This window comes from Urocampus carinirostris, chromosome 20 (genome assembly GCF_059441175.1).
Source record: "Urocampus carinirostris isolate Australia breed hairy pipefish chromosome 20, RoL_Ucar_1.0, whole genome shotgun sequence".
Classification (NCBI taxonomy): Eukaryota; Metazoa; Chordata; class Actinopteri; order Syngnathiformes; family Syngnathidae; genus Urocampus; species Urocampus carinirostris.
Window position 1 is genome coordinate 14,756,252 of NC_142368.1, and position 17,172 is coordinate 14,773,423.

A 17,172-nucleotide genomic window follows, 5' to 3' on the forward strand; every position below is an offset into this window, starting at 1 on the left:
CTTTCCACATTTATCTTTTGACATTCTGGAATTGTGTACTATGTTCAAACCTGGCTCTGTTTCTAGGACCTTGACTCAGCCTCTTGGCTGAGAACAAGTGTCTCGGATCCTTGGCTTTGTAGCATATTATGATTTGACCGATAACGGATAATGGATAATTGATAAAGAATATAGAACAATAAACCTTACAAAATCCCTCCCCCCATTAAATAAAGGATGATTTCATTCATGTCACTCACCAAATTCAACAAAGTACTGCAAATGTTTACAAGGTGTTCTTGTTCGGGTTTGCCAAAAGCGAAGACTTAGACTATAAATGAAAGGATACAATTGATGCATCCATTAAAAATGGACTGTGGCATTTTCAACATGGGGGAAGAAAATAAAACTGAATAATTCCAGGGAAATCAACCAATTCAGATTAGACATTTTAAGCATGTAAGCCGGAGTTTTCGTGTATAATTTGCCTCTTCTACAAGTTCCCTAGTGCTTTGGGGCATAAAATTACCCTGGACGAGGGAAACTGCGCATGGGCCCAAGGAATTGAATTACTCAATGTGTATATGCACAAGTAATCGTAAAATGGAAGGCCCAATCCAACCATTTCATTTGGAATACTCACGGTCGGACTTTTGTGAGCATTTACATAGATTTACACAATCGAAATACTGTTATTGGCCTCCAATGGGAATATTGTCTGCGTGTAAAGCTACCCTCTGAGATAAAAACCCGCAAAATAAATGGGTATATTTGTTTCCCAGAATCCTAAAGACAAAATGGCTAATCATAATTTTATTATTGGATTAATTCACAAATAAAAAAGGGTTAATTGTTTCAGCGTCTCTACAGTAAATAATCAGATTTCTATTGACCTCCATATTTTGAATGTAAAATGAAGCATTTTGGTTATGTCCAAACAAAGCATCATAATGTAAATTTTGTATTTTTGAAGAATTACCGTAAATTCCGGACTATAGAGCGCACCTGATTATAAGCCGCACCCACCACATTTCAAGAGGAAAACCGTTTTTGTACTAACACAAGCCGCACCTGTATATAAGCCGCATGCGCCCACATTAAAAAAATGTAACACAAACACAAAATTAACCCAAACCCGACTTTAAGTCCCGCGATTGAAACTGAATGTCGTTCATAAAAGTACACAGTCCAAAAATCACAGCCGGCAAAATGAACGGAAAATGATATCGGTACTTAAGGTTTGATGCAGACCTGCAGAGTCCGGGTCCCGTTGAAAGTAATCCAAGGAAAAAAGTGTATATTTCCAAAAGTAAGGGTGGGAAAAATATATATCCACTATTTTCCGCAGTATCCACAAACACTCACCTTTACCGGTCCCCACTTCCCGTCACCCCGCGTTTGTTTCGGCCCTTTTTTATTCGCCCGTGCAAAACATATCAGAATAAGTTCTGAAATAAATTCATTACAAAAATATACAGTTGCAAATACATATTATACATGGTTACACATATTTACAAAGAAAGACAGTACACCGAGAGACTTTTCAAAGCTTTAATAATAATAATATAACTTTCATCGCAAACGGTGCCTGTGACAGGGCAGTTAATGGTAGCAACACGCTAGCAACAGGCTCGCAACACAGTAAATGGGTAGGTTAAAAAAAACATACCGTACTTGTAAAAATCACGGTAAACCGTCCTCATCTTCCTCCTTAGAACTGAAGCCATCAAAGTCGTCTTCCTCAGTGTCGGAAAGAAACTTTGTCATATATATGTCGTCCCACGCTCCCTTATTCCAAAACACGCTAGCAACACGCTCGCTCCTTCTTTATCGGAATGCTCGATTGCTTTTAGCTTGAAAGCTGCGTTATGTGCCTTTCTTTTTGCATTTTGCATGATGAGGGTATGTTTACACTAATTTGATTTATGCACAAGCCAAGAAGTTGCATTCTTCCTCGGCGCATATATTCCACCGGTCTAAATTTTACCTTTTGTACTCGAGCGCCGCTGGCGGCCGTTAGAAAGATTACATGAATTGGCCGCATCACTGAACAAGCCGCAGGGTTGAAGGTTTGGGAAAAAAGTAGCGGCTTATAGTCCGGAATTTACGGTACATGTGGTTGGGTATTACTTTCATGAAGTATTTACCAATGTAAATTGTAAAAATGCAAAGTTTGTTTCCAAAACCATGGATTATTTAGGGCCTCATTAAAATGATTATTTTTTTAGGCAAATATTTTCAGCCCGACACTGGTGATTTGGTAGCCCTTTGGAAATTAATTTATAACATTTGAATAACTGTCCACACCGGCAACTTGATTCTGATAAATTATGTTTTTTAAAATGTCAATACGAGCTACTGTTCTGTTTTGGAATACAGGGATTGAAACAATTGTTTATCAGATTATTCAACAAAATACTTTCATTAGAGCTAAACAAACTAATCAGAGAAACAATGAAAACGGACAAGATAAGCACCAATTAAGCTTAAGGCTACAAACAAGAAAAAAAAACATTTCAAAGATTTATTATCTTTTTTTTCAATTAAAAGTAGCAACAAATATAAAAAAAATCCTCTCTAGTGTTAGAGGTTTCTCATTTCGAATGTCAAAGGGAATTTTGAAGGTATTGCCAAATGATAAAACATGCAAAATGTGAGGAAATGATGCATGTTTTTTGCTTTAAACCTATAGTTATATTTCATTGGTACAGTCCTATGATTTTCCGAGATAATGCATTTTGAAGACAGAATGACTTGCTTTTGTCACCCTGAACTGTGTTGCCATCGGATCAGCACCAGCACCTTAGCAAGCAAGTCGCCATTGCTTTACATGTTAATTAGTTGGAGAGGTTACAAGTGATTTAAGCAAAGTTTTGGTAGTTTTGTGGGGAATGCCTAGGTGTATATTTGCTAAAAACCCCAAAAAACAAACCAAGAAGTATTTAATTGCTGTTAAAAGTGTCGATAAAAACTCATACTGTTGGGATATGATATAATGAAATCGTGTGTTTAATTGCTGTTAAAAATGTCGAAAAAATTGTTAAAACGTCATATTGTCAGATATAACGAAATTGTGAAGAACGAAATTGTGAATATGCTTAATTGGTGTTAAGATTGTCGAGAAAAATTGTTCAAACCTCACAGTGTTTATTTGCTGTTAATAGTGTCAATAAAATAGTTCAAACCAAAAAAAACCTAGGTGTATGTAGTATGTAGTATGAATGTAGTATTGTTACTACAAAGAGTGAGCAGAAAAAAGGGCCTACCTGGCAAAAGTAACACACTTAAGGCTAACAGGGATACATTTCTCAAGTCACCCGGTGCGTGGAATATTTTCCAACATATTTGCATAATTGAGGGGAAGAACACTAGACGTTCTGTCCCTAATTGAAAAAAAATATGGTCTTTGGGAATACCTTTTAAGTGCCTGTTTTTTGACCATGATGAGAAATCCTGAATGTAATTGTTACGAGTTGTGGCGCAGGTGGATTGCGCACTTTCGCTGGTGCGGCTGGGGACAGAGCGCGCCGTGCCAGGGCTGGAGCTTCTCTGCGATGATTTGGTGACGTTGGAGACGCTAGTCTACGAGACACGAGGCGAGATCAACCTGACGCTGCAAGACCTGCAGCAGCTCGCCGACATCGACAAGCTACGCCTGCTCATGAGTAACGTAAGGAGGATACAAACTTTAATGAATTTCAGAAACATGACTGGTGATGTTGATCCTTCGTTTACAGCAGGGTTAAAAAAAAAAAACATGATTGGTAAAATCCATTGAGTAGACACCTTTATTTTTTACAGTTATTAGACAATTAAATAATATTTTATACATTGAAACCAAAGAACAAACCCTTTTAGAAACCTGAGTGTTCGTTTAAATGAATGAAGTGCTGTATACTTGACCTGTAAACATCCATCCATTATCTTCCGCTTATCTGGGGTCGGGTCGCAGCCTTAAAAGGGAAGCCCAGACGTCCCTATCCCCAGCCACCTCCTCCAGCTCATCCGACGGGATCCCGAGGCGTTCCCAGGCCCAGCCGAGAGACATAGTCTCTCCAGCGTGTCCTGGGTCGCCCTCAGGGCCTCCTGCCTGTGGGACATGCCCGGAACACCTCCTGTGGGAGGTGTCCAGGAGGCATCCTTATCAGATGCCCGAGCCACCTCAACTGGCTCCTTTCAATGCGGAGGAGCAGTGGCTCTACACAGAGTCCCTCCCGGATGACTGAGCTTCTCACCTTATCTCTAAGGGAAAACCCAGACACCCTACGGAGGAAACTCATTTCGGCCACTTGTATCCGGGATCGTGTTCTTTCAGTCATAACCCAATGTTCATGACCATAGGTGAGGGTAGGAACGTAGATGGACCGGTAGATCGAGAGCTTTGCCTTTCGGCTCAGCTCCCTCTACACCACGACGGACCGGTACAGGGTCCGAATGATGGCAGACGCTGCACCGACCCGTCTGTCGATCTCCCGTTCCATCCTACCCTCACTCGTGAACAAGACCCCAAGATACTTGAACTCCTCCTCTTGGGGCAAGATCTCATCCCCGACCCGGAGGGAGCATACCACCCTTTTCCGACTACCATGCTCTCGGACTTAGAGGTGCTGATCCTCATCCCGGCCGCTTCACACTCGGCTGCGAATCGCTTCAGCGAGAGCTGAAGATCACGGCCTGAGGAAGCCAACAGCACCACGTCATCTGCAAAAAGCAGTGACGCAATGCTGAGGCCCCCAAACCGGACTCCATCCCCACCAAGGCTGCGCCTAGAAATTCTGTCCATAAAAGTTATGAACAGAATCGGTGACAAAGGGCAGCCCTGGCGGGGTCCAACCCTCACCAGGAACGAATCCGACTTACTGCCGGCAATGCGGACCAGACTCTGGCACCGGGCATACAGGGACCGCACAGCCCGGATAAGACTGTGCGGTACCCCATACTCCCGAAGCACCCCCCACAGGGCCTCCTGAGGAACACGGTCGAATGCCTTCTCCAAGTCTACAAAACACATGTAGACAGGCAATCTCCCATGCACCCTCAAAACCCTGCAGAGTGTGTAGAGCTAGTCCAGTGTTCCACGGCCAGGACGAAAACCACACTGTTCCTCCTGAATCCGAGATTCGACCTCCTGGCGGACCCTCCTCTCCAGTACCCCTGAATAGATCTTACCAGGGAGGCTGAGAATTGAACCTGTAAACATGTTCTTATGTTTTCACTATTACTGAGTATTTTAGGGATTGTTAAGCCAATAAGAATGTGAAGATCTGTAGAGACAGCAGGACAATGAAAGGTGAACAGCTTTATAACAAAGGGTTACTGTATTTGTAACATTGAAAGTACAATTATTTGTCATAAAATCAATCATTTAAAAAAGAAAATTTTAAACAAAGCCTACTGAAAGAAAGCCTTTTGCGGTTTTTGCTTTAAAATGAGACCAAAAGCAGGATTTTTAAAATGCTTTTTCGATTGCATTTAGCAGTTTTGTTTTTGTAGTTGAAAACATTATTTTTATGAAATTGGTAAAAAAAAAAAAGTCAAAACTGATCATCCATCCATTATCTGCACCGCTTATCCTCAGTAGGGTCACGGGGGTGCTGGAACCCATGCCATCTATCTTCGGGCAGTGGCGAGGGGAACCCTGAACTGGTTGCCAGCCAGTTGCAGGACACACAGAGACAGACAATTCACTCGCTCATTCACACCTAGGGACAATTTGGACCGGCCAATTAACCTGACATGCATGTTTTTGGAATGTGGGAGGCAACCGGAGTGCCCGGAAGAAACCCACGCAAGCATGGGGAGAACATGCAAACTCTGCATAGGAAGGTTGGTAGCTGGAGTTGAACCCATGACCTCAGAACTGTGCCGCACACGGCCTAACCACTGCGCCGCCGTGCTGCCACCGGCAATGTCAGTTGACATAATTTTCTCGAGCATTGTGGGTTTTAGAGTATAATTTGAAAGTTATTAGGGTTTCATAGACCTGGGCCATTATAGTAGATGTACAGTGGAACTTCGTTCTCGACCATAATCCGTTCCAGAATTCTGTTCGAAAACCGATTTGTTCGATCGCCGGAATCATTTTTCCAATTAAAAATAATGTAAATCGTTTTAATCCGTTCCAACACCCTGAATGCTTACCATTGACGTAAACATGAAGCTAACCCAGGCTAATCGTACGTTCGCGTTATCGTAATCTTCCGTACGAAAGATTACGCTAACATGAACGTGTAAAAATAAAAAAATCAGGTCGTTTACAAGTCATTTAGCACCACAAGTGGCTAGCGCTTTATTGGAAAGGGGGGTCCGTTCCAACACCCTGAAGGTTGGGCTCCGTTCCAACACCCTGAATGTTTACTGTAAACATAAAGCTAACCCAGGCTAATCGTACGTTTGCGTTATTGTAATCTTCCGTACGAAAGATAACGCTAACATGAACGTACGCACTCACGCATTACGGGCGTTTGAACCCCGATTTTTTGACCGAACAGCGAAGCAAGAATTTCTCGAAATTTTTGGTCGGACTCCGATTTGTTCGACCTGAGAGGCGTTCAAAAACCGAGGTTCCACTGTATATAAAAAGATTTCACGGGCCGGATATAATTGTACGCCGAGCCATGAGTTTGACACCTGTGCACTACACCCTACAACAACATCTTGCGGTGAAATATTACAGTGTCTGTTTGATTCTGTTCCTAGTCGTAACAACTCCGAGAGGTAGTTGAGCAAGTTCCCGATTTTTCTGCTCAGTCGATCTCAACATGGCCGCCCTGAGTGTCGTTTGTTCCGGAGTGTTTGTTTTCCCTTTTCATTTGCGCTCGCTCGTAAAAAACGGCGGTGATGGTTGTGGCTAGCGTAGCGACCGCACCGTGCTCGGAGTGTGTTATATGAGGCCAACGGTCGCTAATGCGTTGCTTGCTTCCCGAAGCCCCGAGGACGGCCGACGGTAAGCTCAGTCATGCGGGCTTTACTGCCCCGACAACAACCTTTTGACTGCCCCGATGGGACTCGCTCGCTCACTCCTTTGCTTTTAAATTAAATTACCTCCTTTGCCCGCATCTGATGTCCTTCTTTATCACAAAGCAGTCAAGTATCTCAGTAGTTGTGTACGGCCGACTCCTAACAGAAAACCAAGTAAGGCACAGGTGTCAAACAGATCAGGCCCGCTAAGGGATTGAATCCGGCCCGCCAGACAACCCTCAAGTGCAAGAGAAAAACAAGCTGCAGGTTGAAAAATGTCAACTTGATGTTGCCAAAGCCAGGTGCCTCACACAAAGACACTGTACTTCTATTTCTCTCTCTCTGTCTCTCTGTCTCTCTGTCTCTCTGTCTCTCTGTCTCTCTCTCTGTCTCTCTGTCTCTGTCTCTCTGTCTATTTGTCTCTCTGTCTCTGTCTCTCTCTCACCCCTTTTCTCCCACTCTGTCTCTGTTGCTCTTGCTCTCTGTCTCTCTTTTTCTCTTCCTTTGTTGCTCTTTGTCTCTTTCATTCTCTGTGTCTCCTTTTTCTCTAAAGACACTGTACTTCTATTTCTCTCTTGCTCTCGCTCTCGCTTTCTCTCTCTGTCTCTCTCTCTGTCTCTGTCTCTCTGTCTCTTTGTCTCTCTCTCTCTCTCTCACCCCTTTTCTCCCACTCTCTGTCTCTGTCGCTCTTGCTCTCTGTCTCTCTTTTTCTCTTCCTTTGTTGCTCTTTGTCTCTTTCATTCTCTGTGTCTCCTTTTTCTCTTCTTTTGTTGCTCTTTGTCTCTTTCGCTCTCTGTCTTTTTTACTTCTTTTGCTTTAACTTCCGCTTTTCCTTTTCTCTCTTTTCTCTTTCTTTCTCCTACCCTTTGCGCTTTCTTTTCTCTCCTTCTGTCTTTCTATTTCTCTTTGCTTTTCTTTCTTCCTCTCCCTTTCTTTTCCCCCTCTCTAATGACTTTTTATCTCTTGTTTCTCATGCTCTCTCTGTCTCTGTCTCTTCCACCCCTTTTCTCCCACTCTCTCTCTCTCTCTCTCGCTCACTCTGTCTTTTTTTGCTTTTTTGCTATCTCTATTGCTCTTGCTTCTTTCTTTCTCTCTCTCTCTCTCTCTCTCCCTCTATTTATGTCTAATCTACTAGTCTGGCCCCCAAGAGAATGTCTGTTCTATCATCTGGCCCCCGAGTTAAAATGAGTCTGCTGACAGACTTCCTATTTGGACTGGCCGCCAGTGACCTCCATCAGAGTTAATAATAAATAATATTTTGAAAATAATTTGGCAGATTTGTTTGTTTTTATGCTGCTCTGGACACATAATTGACTGCCAATCATCTGCATAGGTTACGTCTACTGCCGGTCAGTGCGTGGTGTGGCTCTTTGACTCTCACGGTTAAAAATGTTGGCTCTTTGTGCCAAACTTGGTTGGGGGTTGTGGTGTCAGCGGCACCTCTATATGCGTGCCAGGTCTTGCAGGCAGATTTCAGAGCGACACGGCCCTGGTGGGTCATTTCAGCTGTCTTGAAAGTGGTGCAGACCAAAGCAATCCGACTGTTTCATTAAGAACAAAGTTACAAATGTAACTACGGTCCTATGAATTTATCACTGGTGTCATAATAGTCGGTGGTTTGCATTAATCTGTTATCTGTGCAGCCCTTTGAGACTCTTTGTGATTAAGGCCTATACAAATAAACATGACTCGACTTGACCCGTTCCCTCGCGCATGCATTTGGTGCTTAAAAAATGCATTTGAAAGTCAGGAGGGACAAAATGGAACAAAGCATCATGAGGGCGATGTCATTTCTGCCAAGGGCTCTGAAGGTCAAAATAAAGAAATTCAATGAAGCATGGGCATACTGCGGGATGACTTTGACGTCCTTCAGTAGGTGTAAGATCGAAATCTTCAGCGGCGCAATGTCTAGCACTGAAAAGTAACACATTGTGCTGCGATTAAGAGACTCATTTGCTGTCAATCACAATCAACTAGGGCAGCACTCAATATTGATTAAATTGGCTTTAACATTTCGGCAGGAGTGTGACAGAAACATTCTCAAAATAAAACTCAATGTACTGTATTGAAGCCCCAATTGATTTATTTATGTAGTACTAGGCGGCACTGCAGCTGAGTGGTTAGCATGTCTGCGGCATAGTTCTGAGGTTATGGGTTCAAATCCAGCTACCGGCCTTCCTGTGTGAAGTTTGCATGTCCTCCCTGTGCTTGCGTGGGTTTACTCTGGGCACTCTGGTTTCCTCCCACATTCCAAAAGCATGCATGTCAGGTTGATTGGCTCAACCGAAATCTCCCTAGATGTGAATGAGCGAGCGAATCGTCTGTCCCTGTGTGCCCTGCGATTGGCTGGCAACCAGTCCAGGGTGTCCCCTGCCCACTACCCAAAGATAGCTGGGATGGGCTCCAGCAGCCCCGTGACCCCACTGAGGATAAGCGGTCCATATAATGGATGAATGGATATGTAGTAGTAGCAAAACTTGTCTTTTACACTTAGTCCCATGTGCAAGGAATGGTAAATGTTTAGATCATGCGACTAATCATGCAACTCTACGAGACGGTTTCCTGCTGATTATTTTTTTTATGTTGGAAATGGACGTGAATTAATCCATTTTCATGTTTGCGACCTAAAATCCAGGCTTGTACAAAAACATATTTTAGTTATGTTCTTAAATCTGAGCATGCTGCTTTTCAAGTGTGCGGAATTTACAGTATATACCTTGTCGTCCGCAGTCTAGCAGTGAGCACTACGTGAAAGATTCCTTCCAGTGGATGGTGCCCTTCCTGCATCGCTGTGAACGACAGCAAGATGGCGCCGCTAAGCGTCTGCTGACGGACTTCCTTGTTGGACTGGCCGCCGGCGACCTCTCCTATCCACTCATCATCTTCCAGCATTCCAAACCTGACGTGAGAGCTACTCAATTTTTTATTTTTGCACTGTTGATATTTTCAAATATTTGCAAGTTATTGCTTATCAGAATTAGGAATGAGCCAGGGTTATTGAATTATTCTTGATAACAGTTGTAGCCAATGTTCCCTGTAATTTGCCACGGGTCTGAGCGTTCACACAAAGTGGGTGAGCAACGCTTGAAACAACAGTGAGCAACAGCAATCCCAAGTGTGGCAACTAAATCATTAGCAAACATGTCCAAAACTTCATCATCACATTACATTTCCGGCAATGCAAAAACATTTTTCACTTTTGAATGAATTGACTAATATATCATTGCAAAGGTTGTACGTCATTTGTTTTTACAACAATTCTTTCACAAGATTTCCATTCTTTTATCCTGGTATCTTTTGTCGCATAATACTAACATTTTGGGGGGCTTATTGAGTCGGTTGCACGATACACAATTGTATTTAATAATATTTTTTAGTGGAAGTACAATGTTGGCAACAAGATTGACTTGGTATCATTGGAAATTATTTGACAACACAAACTTTTTCTTCTTTTTCCCCTGTTTTTTTTCTATTTTTTTTAATTCCTTTTATTTTTTATTTTTTCCTAGCTGTTACTTTTTTCGTTTTGTTCTCATTTTTGTGAGCTGGCTCGAAATACTTTCAACTGTCTATCATGACATTATTTTATCTGATTTGTCTGACATGTTATTATCCTTTTTGTCTATTTCATGTCTACGTGTTTTTCCTAAAGTGTCATGTCTAATCTCACGAAAATTAATGTTTACTAAGTTGTTATGAATGACAATAAATACAATGCATTTCTATTTTCATGAATTCATATATTTCCCTCTTCCAGTGTCCACAGAAGGTGATAGGAGACCCTGACCAGCTGATGGATGTTGCCCTGGATTGCATCTACAGCAGCGAGAGGGACGACCAGCTCAGTCTCTGCTATGACATCTTGGAGTGTCTGCCTCAGAGGGGCTTTGGGTAAAAAGATGGCCCACTTTTTTTCTCTCCTGGGACTCTGAGGAGTCATCGGGACACCAATCTGTGCCCTGCTCTCATTCCATTTATGCTCCTCCTTGAGACTGCATGTATTTTAAGAGAGGCAACTATCACAAAAAAACATCAGATCACAGCGAGCCTGAGTAGTTAAAGGGACTTCGATCAACCCCGCTGTGTTCACCTTAATATGAAAATAGAATTACTCCTGGGAAGCTGTTGCCTTTGTTGAACCAGATAAAAATAAGAGTCTCATTATTCAGCTTGAAATTAGCTTGATAATAAGGATTTGATTCAGGATCCTATTTAGAATATGCTTTTGGCGATATACTGGTTATGACCAATGTTCCCTGTAATTTTGCGCGGGTCAGAGCGTTCACACAAAGTGGGTGAGCAACGCTTCAAACAACAGTGAGCAACAGCAATCCCAAGTGTGGCAAATAAGTCATTATCAAACATGTCCAAAACTTGACATCAAGTTACATTTTGCTGAGTTTTCGGCAATGCAAAATTAGTTTTCGCTTTTGAATGAATTGACTCATGTACGATTGCAAAGGTTGCAGGGCCTAAAAACGTCCTTTGTTTTTACAATTCTTTCACAAGATTTCCATTTCTTTTTTTTCCTGATATCTTTTGTCGCATAATACTAACATTTTTGGGGGCTTATTGAGTCGGTTGCACGATACAAAACTGTATCACATTTTTTAGTGGAAGTACAATGTTGGCAACAAGATTGACTTGGTATCATGGAAATTATTTGAATTGAAACTTTTTCTTCTTTTTCCCTGTTTTTTTTTTCATTTTTTTTTTTAATTCCTTTTGAAAAATCTTATTGTGTTTATTTTTTCCTAGCTGTTTCTTTTTTCTTTTTGTTGTCTATTTTTTCCTTTGTTTCTTTTCTTTTTTTCTGGCTTTTTTCTGAATTTTTCCTTATTTTTTCTCTTCCTTTTTTCTTAGCTTTTCACTACTTTTTCATTTTGGTATAATTGGAAATTATTTGAATGCAACACAAACTTTTTCTTCTTATTCCCTGTTTTTCATTTTTTTTAATTCCTTAAAAAAATCCGATTGTGTTTATTTTTTCCTAGCTGTTACTTTTTTGTGTTCTTTTTCTTTCTTTCCTTTTTTTCTGGCTTTTCTGAAATGTTCCTCCTTTTTTTTCTTCTTTTTGTTTCTTTTTTTCTCAGCTTTTCACTACTTTTTCTTTATGGTATTTTTTTCTTTTTTGTTCTATTACCCCTTCCTTTAAGCTATTTTGTGCATAATTTTACATAATATTTGGGATGAAAGAAGCAAAAACAACCTGAAGAGCCGTTTAGGACCCTTTTAGTGAGCCGAGCCGAAGAAGCCGGTTCTCGAAAAACTCTACTGACTTTACTCAACTTCGTTCTACTTCAACGTTGACTTCCAAATACAGCATTTAGAACACAAAGTCAGGGGAACCCTTGTATTTTTACCTTCATGCACTGTAACTTTGACTTAATTGGCTTCTTAATTAGCAATTTGGAGCCCTGATTTTTGCGAGCCGGCTCGATTTTCTTGTGCGCGGAAAAGCTCTGGGTAGTGCGCAATGGCGCACACACGCAGCTTAGGGGGAACATTGCGCTATATAGATTTTCATGTGCGCTGAGAATGTGCGGGCAGCTTAGAGGGAACATTGGTTATGACAGCACTATTTCAAACAATAACAATTTCTAAGTGGCTGTGATTTTCTCTTTTTCACTGAGCACTTAAGCTACACCAACCAGGCTTGCATGTATTATTTGACAAAAAATCACGTTATTGGATTAAGTAAAAAGGGCTCCACAAGTGCAGTCTTACAAGATGCTCGAGGGAAATGAGGATTGAAGATGATTGGAAGGGGCAATGAGTAGTGTGGAAAAATCTGAGACAAAAAAAAAAATGGCGTGGCACATACACACACACACACACTTCGGCTAGTTGGTCCCAGATCACCTCTCTGGTGAAAGACAGCGTCCTGACCCAGAATTGTCGGCCGGGCTTTTTATTTTTAGGGTGGCCTCGTAGCAGGCGCAAAACAGGCCACAGTTCTCGGTTGAGACAAGTCTCCAGCAGGCTAAAGATCCCGAATAAAGATCCGAAAAATGTTGCAAGAAGCACGTTCCATCGCAATTGTACTGCAAATTTAAACCAGAAAATGATACAATTATCAGGGTCCGTACAGGTGCTTGAGTCCTTCAAGATGCTTGAAATGTATTCTTTTGTTTTCAAAGATCGAAAAGTGCTTGTATTTTGTGTGAGGTTTATGTAAATGCTTGAAATTGTTGCCATATTTTACTAGTCTGCTTAAAAATGACCCAGGCACTCCTCTCTGATGGCTTCCCTTTGTTACTGCATTTTGTCTCTTGTGATTAACTGCAGCTAGCACTAGGTTATATGGCATTGTCTCAAACATATTGTTCAGATCCACAAAAATCGTATGTCTTGTTAAATGCACACGCAAGATTAAAAATCACTTATGTAAATCCAGGGTTGGGTAGGGTTACTTTAACTGGATTACTTTCAATGACTTTTGGATTACTCCAATACCGAATATGCTAATAAAAGACAAAATAAACTAAATATGAATAAAATGATGACTCACAACACGAGGTAAGCTTTCTCTCCTGGCTTTGATCTCCGGCAAAACGAACATCAAATGCGACAGAAACAAAATAAAGAGAAATCCAAACAGCTTGCCAACATCATTTTTGCCGTTCCATGTATTCCGTTACTCCCCAAGCCTGCACAAAATGGAGTCATTTTATTCATATTTACTTTCTTTGGTCTTTTATTAGCATATTTGGTTTTGGAGTAATCCAAAAGTAACTGAAAGTAATCAAGTTAAAGTAACCCTACCCAACCCTGTGTAATTCGCAGATATGTGTGGATCTCCAAAATACATGATTCGCCCCAGATTTTTTCTTTTAATGGTACTGTAGAAATTGAATTTTAGGCTTTGAAGGCTTTTAAAGGGCTTGAATTTGGCCATGAAAAATGTGGACGAACCTGAGCTATGTTTTTGCATCATTCCATCGTGTGCATTTCACTCATATTAATTTGAAGTAAATTATATAATCCTATTAGAATGTTTTCAACTTTTTATTTTAAAAAGTTAGTAATTGTGACCTTATATTTTAAAGAAGGAAGTAAAAGTATGATATTGTTTTGTACCGTTGACCAGAATATACATCATATTTGCATTTGAAAATGAAACAAAGATTAACATACACTAAAAAAATGACCCTTTTTTGTAAATGCTGTTTTTTTATGTTTCAAGGCCAGAAACAGACGTCACGCCATCTCTGCACGACCGGGTGGACAAACTTGAGAAGCACTTGAGGTAACGGAAGCTCACGTTTGTAGTTCTTTATACAATTTGAATTTGTTTTTGGGGCGTGCAATTAGTAACAAAGCATCATTTTCAATTCTCAGGTTGAAATTTTGTGAAAAGATATGTTAAAAAGCTTCTCAACAATTCAAAAGCAATTATGTTTGACAATGTTAGGAAATGTGCATAGTACAGGGTGCCCAAACTACATCCCAGGGACCTTTTAAGGCCCGCTGGCTATTTTCCAGTGACCAGATTCAGATATATTTTATTGTCATTCTTGTACACGTGTATACAGAACGAAATGTCGATACATCTGACTCGCACAGTTTCTTTGAATGTACAGATATATAATGTATAAATAAAATGTTGTATCGAGTTGGAGTATTGAAATACTAATAATATACTAAATAATTATAGCTATGAGTATTATACAGTAGTGCAAAGAGTGCAAGAGGAGCAGCTAACCAGATGTGCAAAATGGGCAGTCAGGTAAACTATACTATTGCTCCTAAAATGATGGAATGATGTGCGCCATTAGAGCATCACCCGTGTTGAGACACAAAACCATTTTGGGTGGCATTTCCCTTTTTGGTAGGTTATTTGTAACATGGGAAAGCTGCTGAGTCAGCAAAACAAAAAAATGCCAAGTCAGCTGATTTCTGCAGGCTTCAATCAGGGGTTACCAACCTGACTGCCTGTAAACGATGGTATTGATATGCAATGTCGTTCTGTCCTGGGAAAGTTTAATATCTTTCTGGGTACTGGCTTCACTTGAAAAACTTTGTCTTCGAGTACAAAAAAATCCATATTTAATATATTCCCTACTCGGTCTATGTTTGGCCATGGTCAACATTGTATGAACAAACTATCTTGTTTTTTTTTATGGTGTGAGTGTCAACTAGCATTTGCAGGGTATTATCACCATCTTTTAAGACGTTGACATAAGGCCTGTGCTTTTTTTTTTCTTAGCAATATTCTGCCAAGGTGCAAAAGCCTGTGACCCACTGAAAATGGGTCAGCGACCCACTTTTGGGTCCCGATCCATCATTTGAGATATGCCGCTAGAAGAGTTCTTGAAAAACAAAAACAAAACTATTCCAATTTGATTTTCGAGCAAGCTGCGATTGGTCAATGTAATGCTAACCTAGACTTTCCTTTATTTTGAGGGGCTTATTTTTTAGACTATTTTAAGACTAATTGTGATATCAGTTTTTAATTTAAGCCACATGAACGTTTTGTTTTAAAAAAAAAAGTTATATACCTTTTTTTTACATTATCTATAAAGTTCTAACTTAGGAAGACACTCAATATGAGGTGAGATGACATTAATATTGGGCGGCTGTAGCTCAAGGGATCCCAGTTCGAATCCCGGCTCGTCCGTGTTACATGTCGAAGTGTCCTTGGGTAAGACACTGAACCCCTAATCCCCCCAATAAGCAGGTTAGCGTCTTACATGGCTGCAATACAAGGCCGCTATTGGGTAATGTGAAGCACACTGTAAAGCGCTTTGGGAAGTCATTGACTTGAAAAGCGCTATAGAAATGCAGATCATTTCATTTCAGAATGGGTTTTGAACTTGCAAGGAGGACCGGGAGGGGAGCTTACAGATTAACAATTTCGTCCCTTCCTAAAGCCCTTCCTAAAGCGTACGGGTGTTTTAGCCCCTTATTATGCCTCCGAAGAAAGTCAGTGCAAGCAGCAAAGTTGCTACAGGTGAAAAAAGAAAAGTAGTGCGTACAACTATTGCATTTAAGAAAAAAATAATAGCTCCACCGTCCACCTTCGCCTTCTGCTGACCACCACAAAAGTAAGAAATCCTATTCATCATTTTTTTCTTTATCCTTTTTTTTTATTTTTACACGTTCATGTTAGCGTAATCTTTCGTACGGAAGATTACGATAACGCGAACGTACGATTAGTCTGGGTTAGCTTTATGTGGGTGTTGGAACGGAGCCCAACATTCAGGGTGTTGGAACGGAGCCCCCTTTCCAATGAACCGCTCACCACTTTTTGTGCAGACCCGGGTGCTAAATGACTTGTAAACGACCCGATTTTTTAATTTTTACACGTTCATGTTAGCGTAATCTTTCATACGGAAGATTACGATAACGCGGACGTACGATTAGCCTGGGTTAGCTTTATGTTTACGTTAAACATTCAAGGTAAACATTCAGGCTGTTGGAACGGATGAAAATGATTTACATTATTTTTAATGGGAAAAATGATTTCGGTGATCGAACAAATCGGTTTTCGAACAGGGTTCTGGAACGGATTATGGTCGAGAACCGAGGTTCCACTGTATATCCATGTTTTATATTTGGACTGGTGTTAAATTACAGCTCTGTTGGATATGAAACACACTGAAAAAACACACTGGCACACTAATTTACTAGGAAATTTGAAAGTGGCACTACACACCAAAAAGGTTGCTTTCCCATGGGTTACAGGATGTGGAAATCAGAGAACAGCAACATGATTGGCCTGTAGTGACAATGATGTAATAGTCCGAACAACTATGTCTCCAAATAAGGAACTGGCATCCCATTAAATATCCTTTGCACTTGTCCTATAGTAACAAACTTCAAACTATACTTTGTCCCCGATCCAGTTTGGGGGCTCTGGAACAGATAAGTTGGATTTGCATTTCTCAGGACTAAAGCAGGAAAAGCTGATTTCGGCTTTGTTTCCCAAGTAAAACCAATCGCAATCATGCTGCAATCGTGTCTGAGGACAGCTGCGATGTTCGCTTTGTAGTTACTGTCGCTTTCCTCCTCTCGTAATGGGCCTCTGATGTAGAACAGCGCTCGGAACAAAAAAAAAAAACGGAACAGCGAGCGCACACACATGCGCGTGCGTGCACACGATATCAAAGTAGCAGCAACGGTCCCGTGGCGTTCAAACGGCCCGGGGCGTTTTTCGCTGCCGCAGTTTAAAATCACCTCCATGTCGCGTTTTTTTCTTCTTCTGCTGCTCCTCCTCCTTCTCCTCCTCCC

General features: G+C 41.0%; 1 protein-coding gene across 1 annotated transcript in view; it reads left to right on the forward strand.

The window, feature by feature from the left end:
• The window catches only part of nbas (NBAS subunit of NRZ tethering complex), a 287,616-nt gene that overhangs the window by 83,062 nt on the left and 187,382 nt on the right, over positions 1-17,172 (forward strand). The window contains exons 24-27 of the mRNA XM_088324534.1: positions 3,464-3,649; positions 9,670-9,843; positions 10,697-10,830; positions 14,126-14,188. Of these exons, the coding sequence (XP_088180660.1) occupies positions 3,464-3,649; positions 9,670-9,843; positions 10,697-10,830; positions 14,126-14,188 (557 nt within the window). The remainder of the gene's footprint in view (positions 1-3,463; positions 3,650-9,669; positions 9,844-10,696; positions 10,831-14,125; positions 14,189-17,172) is intronic.